The following is a 14856-nucleotide window of genomic DNA, read 5'->3' as shown; positions in this document are numbered from 1 at the left end:
ATCTTGCTCCTTTGCACCCCAGTATCTACTTGCACATTCACCTGCTGCACATCTACCATTCCAGTGTTTAATTGCTATATTGTAATTATTTCACCACCATGGCCTATTTATTGCCTTACCTCTCTTATCCTACCTCATTTGCACATGCTGTATATAGATTTTTCTACTGTATTATTGATTGCATGTTTGTTTATTCCATGTGTAATTCTGTGTTGTTGTATGTGTCTACCTGCTTTTCTTTATCTCGGCCAGGTCGCAGTTGCAAATGGGAACTTTAACCAGCCTAGCCTAGCTGGTTAAATAAAGGTGAAATAAAATAAAAAATTGTCATGGCGGAGAGAAAAGTGTATTTTGTCAGGATATCTATAAAAGTGGGCGTGCCAGAGGGTGTGGTTTGTAGGGCTGTCATGGATATTTAGTGTGAAATACGCCACCTATTGCGCATAATAAGTATTTGTCGAAGGTTTCGAAATCTCAGAAATTGTCGATATTTTCCAGTTTATCACCTTGTAAATATTTACCTGAAAACAAACGTGGAAATATAGATGTTACAATATTGTATCTAAACATCATTATGGGATATGTATGAATGACAATATAAAAACAGGCAGTATATGTGCTAGCCGTATAGCTGTAAGGACCCAGCCGTATAAATAGAACGCACCCCCGTTCATTAGGCCTCTCTCCAGTCAAGACGCTTGAATGAGTGGTGTAGGCAGATGAGAAAAAGATGAAGACACGCGTTACATTTATGTCGGGAAAAATGCATCCCAAATGGGTTGGTAATGCTTGTTATAAAGACGGCGAGTGTGGCTGAGAGGTTGCCCAAGTCACCAGAAGTTTGCAAGGTAAATCTAACTAGTTTATATACCTACTTTAGCTAGCCAGCAACACCATGTGCGCATGCACGAAAGACGTGCACCGCTGACCCTAATAATGAAATTTGTCTTGCGTTTGGAGTGTTTATGATGATTTACTAGACTAGAGTCTCTGATTTACAGTGATGTTCTTTCACAGTGCACTGAGACACTTCCCTCAATTATGTATCATTCACTAACGTTACCTATATAGTTGAAAGATAATTTAATTAATGCAACATGTTTGGTTGTCTCAGGGAAGTGGACGGGCGTCTCAAGCAGTGTATCATTTGATGGTGAGTTTCTGGGGCACCTGGAGGTTGACAAATAATTCAAGTTATTGAAGTAAGATCCATTGTTTGCTTTCCGTCCGTAAATGTTTATTTTATTCTGCAATTAATTTCGAACTCTACATTTTGCGTGCTAAAACGTGTTTTTTTTCTATTATGGATCCCCTTCCTGTCGTCCATCAAAATTACGCCAGTTATTACAATTTAATAAAACAGTAATCTAGATTCAGATTTCACAAGTGTGCCCTAAGCCACTACCACATCTACAATACAAAATCCATGTGTATGCATAACATATCTGTGCCTGTGTTCCATAAGTTTACTGCTTACATCAGTTACTTGATGTGGAATAGAGATCGTTGTAGTACTGTGTGCCTCCCCTAGTCTGTTCTCGTCTTGGGGACTGAAGTTTAAATGTGCAGCACGATGTACCGAGCTTGCCCAACAAACATTTAGTTAACCTTGTCATTTTGTCGGGACAGTACTGATGACTGACTCCTGAGTGGTGCAGCTTTTTACGGCACTGCATCGGGGTCGGTATAATTTGGTGAACGTTCCAAAAACGTCGTAAATGACAAGGTTGGCAACGAACACATACGACGTATCATGGGCAATTCTGTAACGTTTTTCACACGCCATGTTTATTCCCAAAAATGTCTGTCCTATTAAAAATAAGTTACGTTGTGAGTTGATACCTATTCGGCAGCTAGTTGGCTAGGTTATTTGCAAATGCTACTTTTGTATGCGTTTGTTGGCGTTGTTTTTTGGAACGTAACAAATTGTTCCCACCCCTGCATCTCAGTCCTAGAGGAGTCACTACAGATCCTGGTTCGATCCTTGGCTGTTTAACCGGTGGTGATTGGGAGTCCCATAGGGCGGCGCACAATTGGCCCAGTATCGTTAGGGTTTGGCAGGGGTAGGCTATCATTGTAAATATGAATTGGTTCTTAACTGACTTGCCTAGTTAAATAATATAATTTACATCCTAGGTGGCCATCAGAATGGCTTACTATCAACTGAGTTATTGGTTAACTATAATGAATCATTGATTGGTTTTGCAAACTGCTGAAATTTGACATAATGCTTTTGGTTCTGATTAACCAATATTCACACTAGTTACATAATGTCATGTGTTTTAACTCTTTCTCCTTTCTCTAACGCTGCATTCTCAGATTCCATGGCGTTTGTCTCCAGTGTTCTGTGGGAGGAAATAGCTGGATCACAATGAATGCTAACTCCTGCAAGTGTTCAGCCAATCGGTGAGATTAATGCACAGAAGCCCTGTTGGCTCCAACAGTGTATGCATTAATGATTTCCTAGACTAGCCTCTGAGAACATCATGACGTTCACGTGACTGTGCTCTGGAAATGCATACTGGGTATCATGCCATCAAGTACCTTTGGATTCTAATGTATTTCATTACTTTCTAGACCGATTGAGGATACTTTCGTGCAAGGCTCTTACCCTTTGTGAGATATTTGTTATGCATTAAAGTAGTTTTCATTGAGGTCTCTTCGTGGCTCAGAGTACCAGTGGCTGTGAATCAATTCCCTAAACCTTCGTTAAATACATTTATCCAAGTACATATTTTTGCTTGTCAGTGATGTTTACCACAGTAATGTATTTGAGTTTAACGACCATGAGAATACTTTACATGCACTACCATCTGAGACATAAAAGCAACCTTGTTGAATCATTTGAACCTCATGTTGTAGCAAAAAAAGCTTACGTCTTGCTGTGTTACTTTCCCAGGTTCTGCTGCTCGATGGCAGGGGCCATTTTAATTTGTCTGCTTGCTGCCGTTGTGGCAACATAAGTTCTGCTGAGGTGAGTTGTGAAATCAGTTATTTTGATCCATTAGTAACATCTAATGACTAATCATTATCCAGTCCGAGGATTTCATGTCACTTGACATGTGTACTTACACCATGATGACCTAGCTATGTTAATATATGACTTAACCACAGCTGTCAATGATTCTGCTTAACATACATTGCTTGAGTAACTACTATGATAACTCACATTACCATCTGAGACAGTGGATATTCTAGTGGTCCTGTGTACTTGTCCATGTTTCAATATGTAATCATTTCTCTGCATTCAGGCCACAAGGTGGTTGTTGAGGGTGTCAACATCTTTGGGAACAAATGTAAGTAATTGACACTTTGCATTTTTGTGACACTTGTGTTTTTGGTGTACTTGTGTTATGGGATAATGCCTGTAGAGCGTCTATGATGATTGCGATTTCGGTTCCTGAATTAAACTGATGCTTTCTCGCAGCGCACTGAGACACAAATGCCAAATATCAAGAGCATGTGAATGAATTAGTCTTGACTCTGTCATTCAATACATGATCACTTGAACTGATAAGATTCTATCGGTTGGTTTCCCCAGTCACTTGTTTTGCAAGTGATGTGACCTTATTGTTTCAACTGAGTAGCTGATAAATCCAATTGGGTTAGATGTTTTCATATGTACATTGTAATGGAGGTAGTAATTGCTGCCTTTTCCTTTCTTGAGGTTGAGTGTTGCTCCTTTGCCCTGCCCAGACCGTGGACTCCAGGATTACTTGTATATGTTGACAGGTCAGTACAGAAGGTGGTTGTTTCCTTGCTGTGTTGGTGCCATGTTGTCTCTTTGAAGATACTAGTTGACGGTGTCTGATTACCATTAAGCTCTTTCAATGCACTGACACTGCAATTTGTTTGCCTTTACCTTCCTAATCATGTTATGTGTTTGTAACTGACACATTTGTCTTTTTAGGACTTGGAGGATCTTGAAATAGATGGGAGATTCTTCAAGAGCTTCAGTTGTGAAATGAAATGCTTAACGTAAGCACTTAGTTGATTGGGGGACTTTGCTGTATACTGTGCGTATGAACAATTTTATCTTGGCTTTGATTCCCTGAAGTTGGCAAGACGACGATCAAGGATTTTCGTTTGTGATATCTGACACCCTCCTACTAAAGGTTAACACTCTGACAACTGCTGATGTAATTAGACGTTAATTGCCACTTATGCAATTTGTGCTTGCAGTGTTTGAATAAAAAAAATGAGGAGTCATCCGTGTACTGTTTCTGACTGGGGGTATGGGCTTGCAAATTGTTTGTGATATCTAACACTACCCCATACCTCTTATAAGGTTGCCCCTGTAAGAAAGAGGTTACTAACCAACACAAGCATTCAATGCAGAAGTTTCACATGAATAGTAAATACTTTCTACTGTTTAATTTAGTCAGGTTTGGCTAGTGTATCAATTATATCCAGCAGTCTTGACTAAGCCACTACAAATAATGACCAATAGCAGCCAACAATGGCGCATAACCGGGCGTGTTAATGTGAAGCATCCGGTTAGCGTTTCCACTCACCACCAAATTTGGTGATGGGAGAAGGTGGATTTTTGGCGAACATTATGCCACTTTTCTCATCGGTGACATTTGCTCCTCGTACGGGTTTCTTTCCGAAACTAGAATCTAATCGGACTGGCAGGAATTGTAGACCTTAACCTTTAAAAGTTTTTAAAAATCAAATGCGTTGGAGGCATGCATGGCCTAATTGAGTTATTTCTCACACGCATCACAGATAAAGGCGTTCCTAAAAATGTAATATGCAAATAAATGCTAGAACGCACCAATCGGAGCTCACTAGCTTGTGCTTGACTGCCTGCTATGGTTCATTTCTACAGTGGAAAGACTGACCGTAGCCTATCTAGGGTTATATAATCTTTGGTACAGAACTCGTTTCACTCGGCTCGGAAGTATGCCAGCTATTTCCGGTTCCAGGTGCGTTCTATTGTATGCTAACTAGTTAGCAGCTTCAATTACTGCAGATAATCGGCGAGTTTCGCAGTTTTCGGAATAAACGTCTAGCTGATATCGTATGGACGTAATTGTAAAAGATGCCAGTCGTTTAAGTGGATACATCAACGACGTTTAGATAACAGTTCAGTACGTTTGGCACTCAAATTAGCCTACTTTGCCAATAAGTTGATAGCTAGCTACGTGGACGTTTTCTGATCTTGATTAGCGAACTGTTATAGGGGACAAGGTGAGTTTTGCTTTAGCGAGTGACAACTAACTTTAACTAGACTACCGTTAGCTAGATAAATGTATCAATATCTAACTTTTGTAAGATTATCTAGCGCTTAGCTGGCTAATGTTAACCATCTTACTAGTTACTATTTTTGTTATGATGTAGCAATGAGTTGACTCCTATTTTAACCCCCCCCCCCAGATCAAGAAGTGGAAGAGACTCGAGAGAAACACATTGTCGGAGATTTAAGATTGGCCTGCTACATTCCTCCACTAAACGTCTTTACCCTGTAAAGTTGGACATGTTATTCAGAAAGTACCTGAAAATATTGTAGCCAAGTACATATATGTATAGACTAAGATATCTTACAATTTAATCCCTAATCTTTACACTGTAGATGTAAAACTGGCTATTTGATTTACTCAAAGTTGTATTTTGGTGTGGTTTGTTTGTATGGCACTCACTGTTATAAAAGCAAAATTGGCTAAAGCAAGGTGAAAGTCTATTTGGGGAAGACATGTAGCTAGTACCTCACATTGGAATTTTCCCTTGGGTGTAGGTGTTGTGCTGTGTAGGGACCGTATTGTTGGTTTCGATATAACATTGAACACCTACAGGTCTTTCATGTCCTGAGGTGCACACCCTCTAATTGTTAATTTGACTCATTCATCTAATGTACTATACTCTAACAAAACCTTTGAGCTGATAGACATACAGTTTAACCCGTTAGTACATTCTTCATAAGTCCTTTAGTCTAAAATCCAGACAGAATTAAGGGAACTAAACTAAGGGAGCTGACATGACAGATGTAGTAGGAAGAGTCTGGGGGTGGGTGCGTCCAGCTGTCTCCTACTGGCCCTGGGGCAGCAAAGTAGCACCTGACAAAACCATGAAAGACGAGAGGCAGACAAGAGGCAGCTGGGGCTTGGGAGGGTTAACAACATGGTTTTGGGGAACCGGACAGAAAAGGCAAGCAAGTGACCAAACAACATTGATTGACGAGTACTGGGAAGCAAGTGAGGAGAAAATCCAGTCCCTGGAAATTGAAGATATGGGCGAGGGCAAGCAGGTGGCTGAGGGGAAAGCAGAACATGGTGGCTCCAGATGGTGGACTAAGGTTCTGCCGTCCCGCGACTTCTTCTGGCCAAGAGCAGCTGAACCTGGTGGGCTCAAGCAGAGGAAATGTATCGGTGGAGGATGGGACTCTGACAACGATGGGGAGTATTCTGACTATGGAACTCCTCCACCTTCTCCCACACCTAGCTCCTCATCAGCCTTCCGGTTCTTTGCACGTGCCTGGAATGGGGAGATAGTTCCGGAACACTATGAGATCTGCTTCAACCTCCTTCGCCACCTGTTTGACCTGCTCGTGGTGGGCTTCCTGTGGACTGTGTCCCCCCCTACCAAGTTGGTCCTGGAGATGCTAGGGGTCCAAGGAGGACTGAAGTTGTGGCTCCATGGAATGGCAATGTTTTTTGTCTCCACTGTTGGAATGGCAGGACTGCTCTGGTTGGTCCAGGAGTATCTTCCACATTTTGCTCTGGTGTACGGCATCGTGCAAGCACTAGTCATCTCTGTCAGCGTCCGGCAGTGTGTGATCTTAGGAGAGGGCGATGAGGTGGAGGAAGAGAAAGGAGAAAAGGAGGTGGAAGATGAGGAGGAGGAGGAAGTGGGAGACGATGGGGAAGTTACAGAAATGTACCTGACTACAAAATAATATCCCTGAAAGAAAGTTTGTTTTGGTAAGTTGTTTCTGTCTCTTTCTCTCTGTTTGATTTTCTGTGTTTTCAAACTGTACTACAGCCTTGGGATGTAAAGTGTGAGTTTTCATGTTAACGAATTGCAGAAAAAATATTGTGCAAACTTAGTGTAAACTCAAACTATGGAGACTATTCTTGTCTAGTTTGGCAATCTTTGCACCTTCTACAATATTTTTTGTTTGTTTGTTTTTTTGGGGGGTCATTTAGCAGGCACTCTTATCCAGAGCAATTAGGGTTATTTGCCTTGCTCAAGGCCACATATCACCTAGTCTGCTCGAGGATTCGAACCAGCGACCTTTCGGTTACTGGCCCAAAGCTTTTAACCGCTAGGTTACAGCCCGCCACAAACTGCTCTGCTTTGAGCTATTTTAATCGACAGCCTGCCACAAACTGCTCTGCTTTGAGCTATTTTAACCTACAGCCTGCCACAAACTGCTCTGCTTTGAGCTATTTTAATCGACAGCCCGCCACAAACTGCTCTTTCAGCTATTTTAATCTTGCAACCAGAGAAAAGGAACTGTGACATTCTCCAAGTTGTGTGAAACCAGCTTGAACTAATGATATATCTATGGCTTTGGGGAAAGACGTGTCATTACAGTTTACATAGAGAGCGGTTATGTATGAAGGGGAGGATGGGATTTTATTTGCCTGAAGGGGTGCTGCTATAATAGCCACAAACAGCAGCCCCACGGGAATAAAGTGAGGGTTTTTGTCCATGTAATAGGGTCAAAGGGCACGTTTGCTACAGAAAATTACAAAAAGCGTTTATTTTTGGGCAAGGTCAGATTGTCCCTGCCTCAGTACGTTTTCTTCCGTTTTCTGCCTAGTGGATACAACCCAGACTTTTAGAGCTGACAGTTTTCAAGTTGTTTTCATCTCCTGTTTTTCTCTTGCTGTTGTCATCCTAATGACCTTCCCATGTGATTTTGTTATGGTTAGCTTGAGGCTATTTTAAAGCATCTCAACCACTAACTGTTTACTGATCATTATGTTTTTCTCCCCACAGGAAATCCTTTGACATGGAGGAAAGTTGGAGGGAAGAGGGATGTGGAGGGACTGAGAAGTTACGTTTCGACAGCCTATCAATGCAAAGACAGTCACGTGAAAAGAGCTGAGCCCAGCTGACACCGTGTTCAATGAGGAGAGGGAGAGGCTGAAGGACTTTGAAGCTACATTTCACCTCACTACTGTGATATTCATTGGAGCTGAGGGCAAAGCACATCCACTACAATCTTGGTCAAATAGGCCCCAGTGATAACACTTGTCATCTCTCAGTTCTATTCTTCTGCCTTTTCGTTTCCCTCCCCCTAAAGTACTTTTATTTGATACTCAAATTCATACAATTATGTTTAATTAGACATGGCAAGAGGGATTCTTTTGTTTTGTTCAGATTTACTTTTGAATATCTACTCGACAGATACCAGCACCTTTTTTTTCTCCATAGTTTTCTTTCAAAGCTTAATGTTTGTTTTTTTGGACATAAGGTTTATTAGCCTTTTCTGTTTATTTCCTGTGCCATAATACTGCATGTGTAGGTAGTTTTAACTTTACAAGTATGCCTTAGTATATTATCCCTGTCTTTCTCCATGATAATCATATTCTTAATAGTACACTACAAATTGAACACATTTATATATGTATCTGTCTTATCACACATATGGTTCCTGATTTGAAAGGTAACTTACAGACCAGAAACATTCAATGGTAAGACTTTTTTTTTATTATTTTTTTAAAAGAAACTGTGTTTATATGAAACTTGGTTGTGCAGTTATCCAGTAGCAAGTTTTGCACAATCCCATAGAAACCAACAGTCAAGCTCAGGAACACTAAATTCTACCTGCAAAGGTTTTCTTCTTCCTCAGCATGAGCCACAATCTACAGTATTGCATGCGGAAGAGGGTTTTTTTTACCCACAGTGCCCCTGTATCATGAAAGCTTTGAAAGAATGTTCTAGTTTCTACAATGGCCTTTTTCAGATATTTTTTTTTGTATCGTAGCAAAACAGATACAGCTATCAAAACTTCACAGTGATGCAGAATGTTATACGATACCCTCGCTGCGTACTGATAATGAGAACTTTGAACAGTGATACCATATCTGCAATTCCTCTCTGCCTTTTATCTCTCGTGTGTGTTTTTGTTGCATTTTTGACTTGTTACTCCATGTGTCGATTATAAAGAAAGATGTTGTTTTGTAACGAGAATGTGCAATGTCCCCAGACAAGTGCTGGATCACTGTCAAAATGACTCGAGAATCTGATTCTCAAAAAAGAATAAGGTAGCAAAACCATCACATGAAAATCCACCATGTTCAGTAGCCAAACATTGATCAATGTTGCAGATGTAAAAATGCCATGAAACGAGTGACATAATATCTCATAGGGTGTGTTTATCCCTAGAAGGCACCCTATTTTCTATATAGCTCTATGGGTCCTGGTCAAAAGTAGTGCACTATGTGGGGAATAGGGTGCCATTTGGGATGCATCCAAGGCCATGTGTCAGGTATTGGGAGCTCTCCGTCAATAGGATTCATACTTTTGGCAGCCAGGACAAAGACCAGAATAACCTCACTGATGAGGTCCCTGGATGTGACCTGGTCATTTGACTTATTTCTACTTGTCTCCATGGCCACAAACCACTAATTCAGTATCCCTCTGTGTTGACCTTTAGTGAGATGAGGTAACTCCGGTACAGTCCTGGAAACCTGAACGGTCTTGTAGGTGGGGTTGATGGGAGACCCAGGGGTCTATTCAGTAGTGCACACCGTAGAAAAACATTGTGCAACGGAAATTAGTTCTGGTAGTCTTTTAGTCCCCTTTTGGCCTGTTTGCTTACGTTTGGTTCCTAGTGAATACACCCCTGGCCTGAACTATCAGTGTTGTAGGAGAGATTGTTGGGAGGTCCAGAACTAATATAATAATAATAATAAACCAATATTCTAATTTCCTTGAATAATCTTTATTTGTGCTATGATATACACATACATCTCAAGTTCAACTCATGTAACGCACTTGGACAAAGTGATTTAATCTTTCATTCACATTAAATCTGATCTCACGTGATGTATTTTATGTACAGAAAGGTGCTTTACCAGTACAGGAACATTGTATGTGTGTATCTGTAATAGAAAATGGTGACGTATGGTGAAATTGGATGTAGTCCATATATATTACTATACACTATATACATAGTGTATGTTGTCACAGATCAAGTACAGTTTAAGTAGTAATACGGTGTTTGGAATCACAGAGGATGAAGCCCGAGACACTGGCCTTTTCTCAATTGCATACTCCTCACTTCCTCTCTCCTCAAAATCCATTGGATGAGAAAGCCAGAGGTCCCACCCCTCTAACCGTCTCCTTCGACTGGATTTTGAGAAGGAGACGAGGAGAGAGGATGCGAGGAGTATACAATGGGGAAATGGCCAGTGACATTTGGTCAGTTGAGACACTGGTGAACACAGCTTGGGCCAGCAATTCCTCATGCACCTTCTCCCTATCCATTCAATTCATCATGCACCTTCTCCCTATCCATTCAATTCATCATGCACCTTCTCCCTATCCATTCAATTCATCATGCACCTTCTCCCTATCCATTCAATTCATCATGCACCTTCTCCCTATCCATTCAATTCATCATGCACCTTCTCCCTATCCATTCAATTCATCATGCACCTTCTCCCTATCCATTCAATTCATCATGCACCTTCTCCCTATCCATTCAAAAACTCTCTTTCTCCCATGTCTTCAGTTGAACTGCATGATCTGGACTGCGGTACTACTACATTTTGTCCCACTTTATGTTCAGTCTAGTACGGAAAGTACACAGCAGCACTAAATAAATGGCATTTATCTCCTCTCACTGAAACAAACGTTATCTTCTCTGCCCGATCACAGCAGATCACAGTGCAATAAGTATGATGCAATTATAAGACTGATTTAAAATGGCAGCTTTTTTTTCCCTTCATAACCAACCAGCATGCAGCGGAGGTTACTGCCAATGTTGCCCTGGTGCATTCATTCTCAGAGGGGATAACCTCACTGATGGGGATAATGAATGAAAGGATATACAGTGAACTACAAAAGTATTTGGGACAGTGACACAACTGTTGTTTTGGCTCTGTACTCCAGCACTTGGGGGTGTAAAATTATGCATAGACTGTGAGGTTAAAGTGCAGACTGTCAGCTTTAACTTGAGGGTTACAGACACACAAATGTCATACCCCCAAGACATGCTAACCTCTCACTATCACAATAACGGGAGGTTAGCATTTTATGTCATACCCCCCCAAGACATGCTAACCTCTCACTATTACAATAACGGGAGGTTAGCATTTTATGTCATACCCCCCAAGACATGCTAACCTCTCACTATTACAATAACGGGAGGTTAGCATTTAATGTCATACCCCCCAAGACATGCTAACCTCTCACTATTACAATAACGGGAGGTTAGCATTTTATGTCATACCCCCCCAAGACATGCTAACCTCTCACTATCACAATAACGGGAGGTTAGCATTTTTAGGAGGAGCGGGGGATGTGATATGTTCGTCTAACTTTCTCACGTATTATTATTCACGATTCATTCAGGATTATCCAGAATTATGGTAGCATTCACATTAGTGTAGAAGTGTTCAGAAACATATATTATTTGACTCCAAAATGACAATACATTATTTACCATTCATTTCTATTGGGCACAAAATAATCTTAAACAACCAAACAGAAAATGAATCCAACAAATTTGTAGTCACAAGCTTGATGTAGTCATTGCGTGCTATGAATATGGGACCAAATACTTAACTTTGTACTCCTTTAATACACTTAAGTGAATCTATCCCAATACGGTTGATCCCCTAAAATGGCAGGACTATGTACAAAAAGTGTTGTAATTTCTAAACGGTTTTAAATATGAATGAAAACACTTTCTAATTAAAGCTGGAAGTCTGCAATTTCACCTCATAGTCAGTGTCATTTGAGTAGAGCCAAAACAACAAAAATGTCACTGTCCCAATACTTTTGTAGCTCAGTGTATATAATCTGTATATCATTAGTTGCATATGCATGGTTTCTAAGATTTTTCTAATTATTGGTATGTTGACATTCTCTCACCTCATCAATACAAAAGGACATATCTTTACATCTTCTCAGAATTTAAGGCAACCTGCCATCAATTCTGTTCTTATTTGAAGTGCTGAAACTAATGTACTCAACACTTCTGAGGATTGTAAAAGGGCAGGGAGAGGATTGTGCATCAACACATATTTCACTGCACTCAACTGAAAGGTAATGTCAGCAATGTTACATGAAAATAAGAAAGCCAAGACTAGCTTTTCCTTAAAATAGTGTCCTAAATACTCCCCTAAACTTCTTTAATGTAGACAGATAGACAACTGTTTGTCTGTACAACATTGTGTCCATAAAATAAGACTGTTTGCTACTTAAGTATTCATGGAGTACTCATTACTTTGAAGTAGAGATAAAAGACGTTACGACCCAAATGGCAGCCTCTTCCCTTTAAAGTGCAATACAGTCGACCAGGGCCCTATATAGGGAATAGGGCAGGGCTCTCCCACCCTGTTCCTGGAGAGCTACCCTCCTGTAGGTTTTAACTCCAACCACAGTTGTAACTAACCTGATTAAGCTCATCGACCAGCTACAAAAACCTACAGGATGGTAGCTCTCCAGGAACAGGGTTGGAGAGCCCTGGATAGGCTGTTGTTTGGAACTCGCTCCCTAGTAGTAGTCTGGGTACCAGACTATTTCAGCTCTCTACATTGTTACATCATCATCTTTCCAAATCCCTGTTTGACAAGCAGGAACAGACTGTCTGGCACACAGGCTAAGATACTGCAACATAAGTAATATCAAGTATTTAGACAAATAAGGAAAAGTACTCTTTATAAAAAAGAAAAATGATTGTAATATATACAATGAACTCTCAACAGCACCCCGTTTTCTTATCAAACAGGTTCTAATCTGTATCCCTTTTCCTTCCAGTACTGCCTTTGACTGAACTAAATGAGACTGTGTGTGTAGCAGTATGTGTCGTAACCCCCAGTCTCCACTCTTAATCATTAATGGGCATGTGATCCTCCAGAGTTCCCGCCACCCCCTCCACTGTGTCCATGCATGTCTTTCCCATGTCCTAGAATGCAGTGTGCACTTCCACAGCCTTCGTCATCTCCCTCGCTTTCAGAGGAGGACTCTCCGAACTGTTTGGGTTTCTCGTAGACGCAGCAACCTGTGAAGGTGTCAGAAATACTCAGTCATCAATAATGCCTACAATTGCATGCATATATTTTAGAGCACCAGATAACAGAGAAGTGCATCTAAACAGCTAGAAACAGAGGGAGGTGTGAAATAAATACTCACACTTGGAGGACCTCCTTCCCATATGCTCGTTGTCCACTGTGTCGCTGGACCACTCCACCTTCTTGTCAGTCTTTCTCTTCCTCAGCTTGATGGTCAGGCTACGCCCCTCCTGAGAGACACAAACAGGAGACTGTTAAAGCTTCACCTTCATACAGGCATTTGGTGTTTCTCTTGTCAACAAGGTCATGTAGTCAGTCAACATCACATTTGCTAGTTAGTTGATGGGCTGGTACAACTGGCAATGTGATACACTTGACAGCTAGGATCAAATAGTTTCACCATGATTGTATGAGCTAATTAGTAAGGGGCAATTCTATGGTAACGGAATTACGCCAAGACTCAGATTTTTTTTATTTCAAAGTTGAACAAACCATAGATCTCTATGCCCAATTACTATTGTGAACAATTTGCACATAATTTTTTACAAAAGCATTTATAGGAAGAACTGTGCAGAAGTTTGACAACACAATAAAAACAGAGGTTAGATTTGAACGTATTTCTTCTGTAAATTACCAAACGTCGCATTTGCACAGTTTTTTTTACCAGTAAATGTTTTAGTAAATTTAGTAAATTGTTCAAAGTAGTCATTGTGCAAACATTTGTATGGCTTGTTAAACTTCGAAATCAATTAATTTTGTTTGGCATAGGTTTTAAAGTGAAAAATCTTGCCTCTGCATAAATGCCGCATTTACATGGAATTGCTGGCTTTAGGTAATAATGGATTACTTTAGCTATTGTAACTAGATAACTGATCTACTGCGGCCTCTGCATGCATATTGGACTCGATTCCAAACAGTTTATTCGTTATCTTCCTGTATCTACTACTTGGCAAATGATTTGGGTTTCTATAGCTAGTTTACCTGCTGGGGCGGTGGCGGTGTTTCTACTTGAATGGTCTCCGTTATCGTCTCGTTAGAAGTACCTGGCGCCTCCGCCATCCCGATGATGTTAGTTTTGCGGTATTGAGGTCGCGCCAGCCGTCAACAAACGTCAACGTTGTTTTGGGAACAACAACCACCCTGTTTCTGCAACACTAAACAGACTCGTTGTCGTTAGATGTTCGGCAAGAAGCTGTATCAGAATTACAAAAACAAAAAAAAAGAATCGGCTATATGGAGGAAGTAATTCCTAGACGGACCACTTCCGGCAGTTCCGTACGCAAACGTGTTCGCCGGAAACATTGATTGTTGTATGGTTGCTGCAGCTAGCTAGTTATTAAATGACACGAACATAATTATCAAGGGAAAACAGTTTAAAAACGGTTTATTTTTATTATCTTATTAATCCAAATGTATTTACAAAGCAAACAAATATGAACTGAAGATAATTAGAATATACCAAAAAAAATGAACACTTTGATCCCACGTCTTAATTTTGTTAACAAGTAGGTAGGTATGTGTGTGGCAACATCCAAACTTTTTTCCAACAGATATTATCAATAAATCCGGCCCAATAAGGCCCAAAAAGGTATACAATATCCTGCTGAAACAAGGTTCGTATCTCTCTGTTGTTGAATGGACCAAAAGAGGAACAATTCTTTCC

At 40.6% G+C, this 14856-nt stretch overlaps 2 protein-coding genes and 1 non-coding gene across 3 annotated transcripts; 2 read left to right on the top strand and 1 right to left on the bottom strand.

Moving 5' to 3' along the window:
- The first annotated feature begins 2740 nt into the window (after positions 1-2740).
- LOC118946557 lies at positions 2741-2823 on the top strand. The gene has a single exon (XR_005041428.1). It is a non-coding gene; the product is annotated as a small nucleolar RNA Z195/SNORD33/SNORD32 family (small nucleolar RNA).
- Positions 2824-4799: 1976 nt separating this feature from the next.
- LOC110487871 lies at positions 4800-9883 on the top strand. Its single transcript, XM_036970628.1, has 3 exons — positions 4800-5193; positions 5380-6920; positions 7945-9883. Exon 2 carries the CDS (start codon positions 5978-5980, stop codon positions 6893-6895), a length of 918 nt encoding a protein of 305 aa, XP_036826523.1. The 5' UTR covers positions 4800-5193; positions 5380-5977; the 3' UTR covers positions 6896-6920; positions 7945-9883.
- A 62-nt stretch (positions 9884-9945) lies between these two features.
- LOC110487872 (E3 ubiquitin-protein ligase PPP1R11) lies at positions 9946-14503 on the bottom strand. The gene is made up of 4 exons (XM_021559789.2): positions 14175-14503; positions 13315-13423; positions 10457-13183; positions 9946-10425 (listed from the first exon to the last, which is right to left on the bottom strand). The coding sequence occupies exons 1-3, from the start codon at positions 14250-14252 to the stop codon at positions 13017-13019; spliced, it is 354 nt and encodes a 117-aa protein (XP_021415464.1). The 5' UTR covers positions 14253-14503; the 3' UTR covers positions 9946-10425; positions 10457-13016.
- Between the last annotated feature and the right edge of the window lie 353 nt (positions 14504-14856).

The sequence above is a fragment of the Oncorhynchus mykiss genome, chromosome 32, assembly GCF_013265735.2.
Source record: "Oncorhynchus mykiss isolate Arlee chromosome 32, USDA_OmykA_1.1, whole genome shotgun sequence".
NCBI classification, from domain to species: Eukaryota; Metazoa; Chordata; class Actinopteri; order Salmoniformes; family Salmonidae; genus Oncorhynchus; species Oncorhynchus mykiss.
This window is presented reverse-complemented; position numbering and strand designations above follow the sequence as displayed.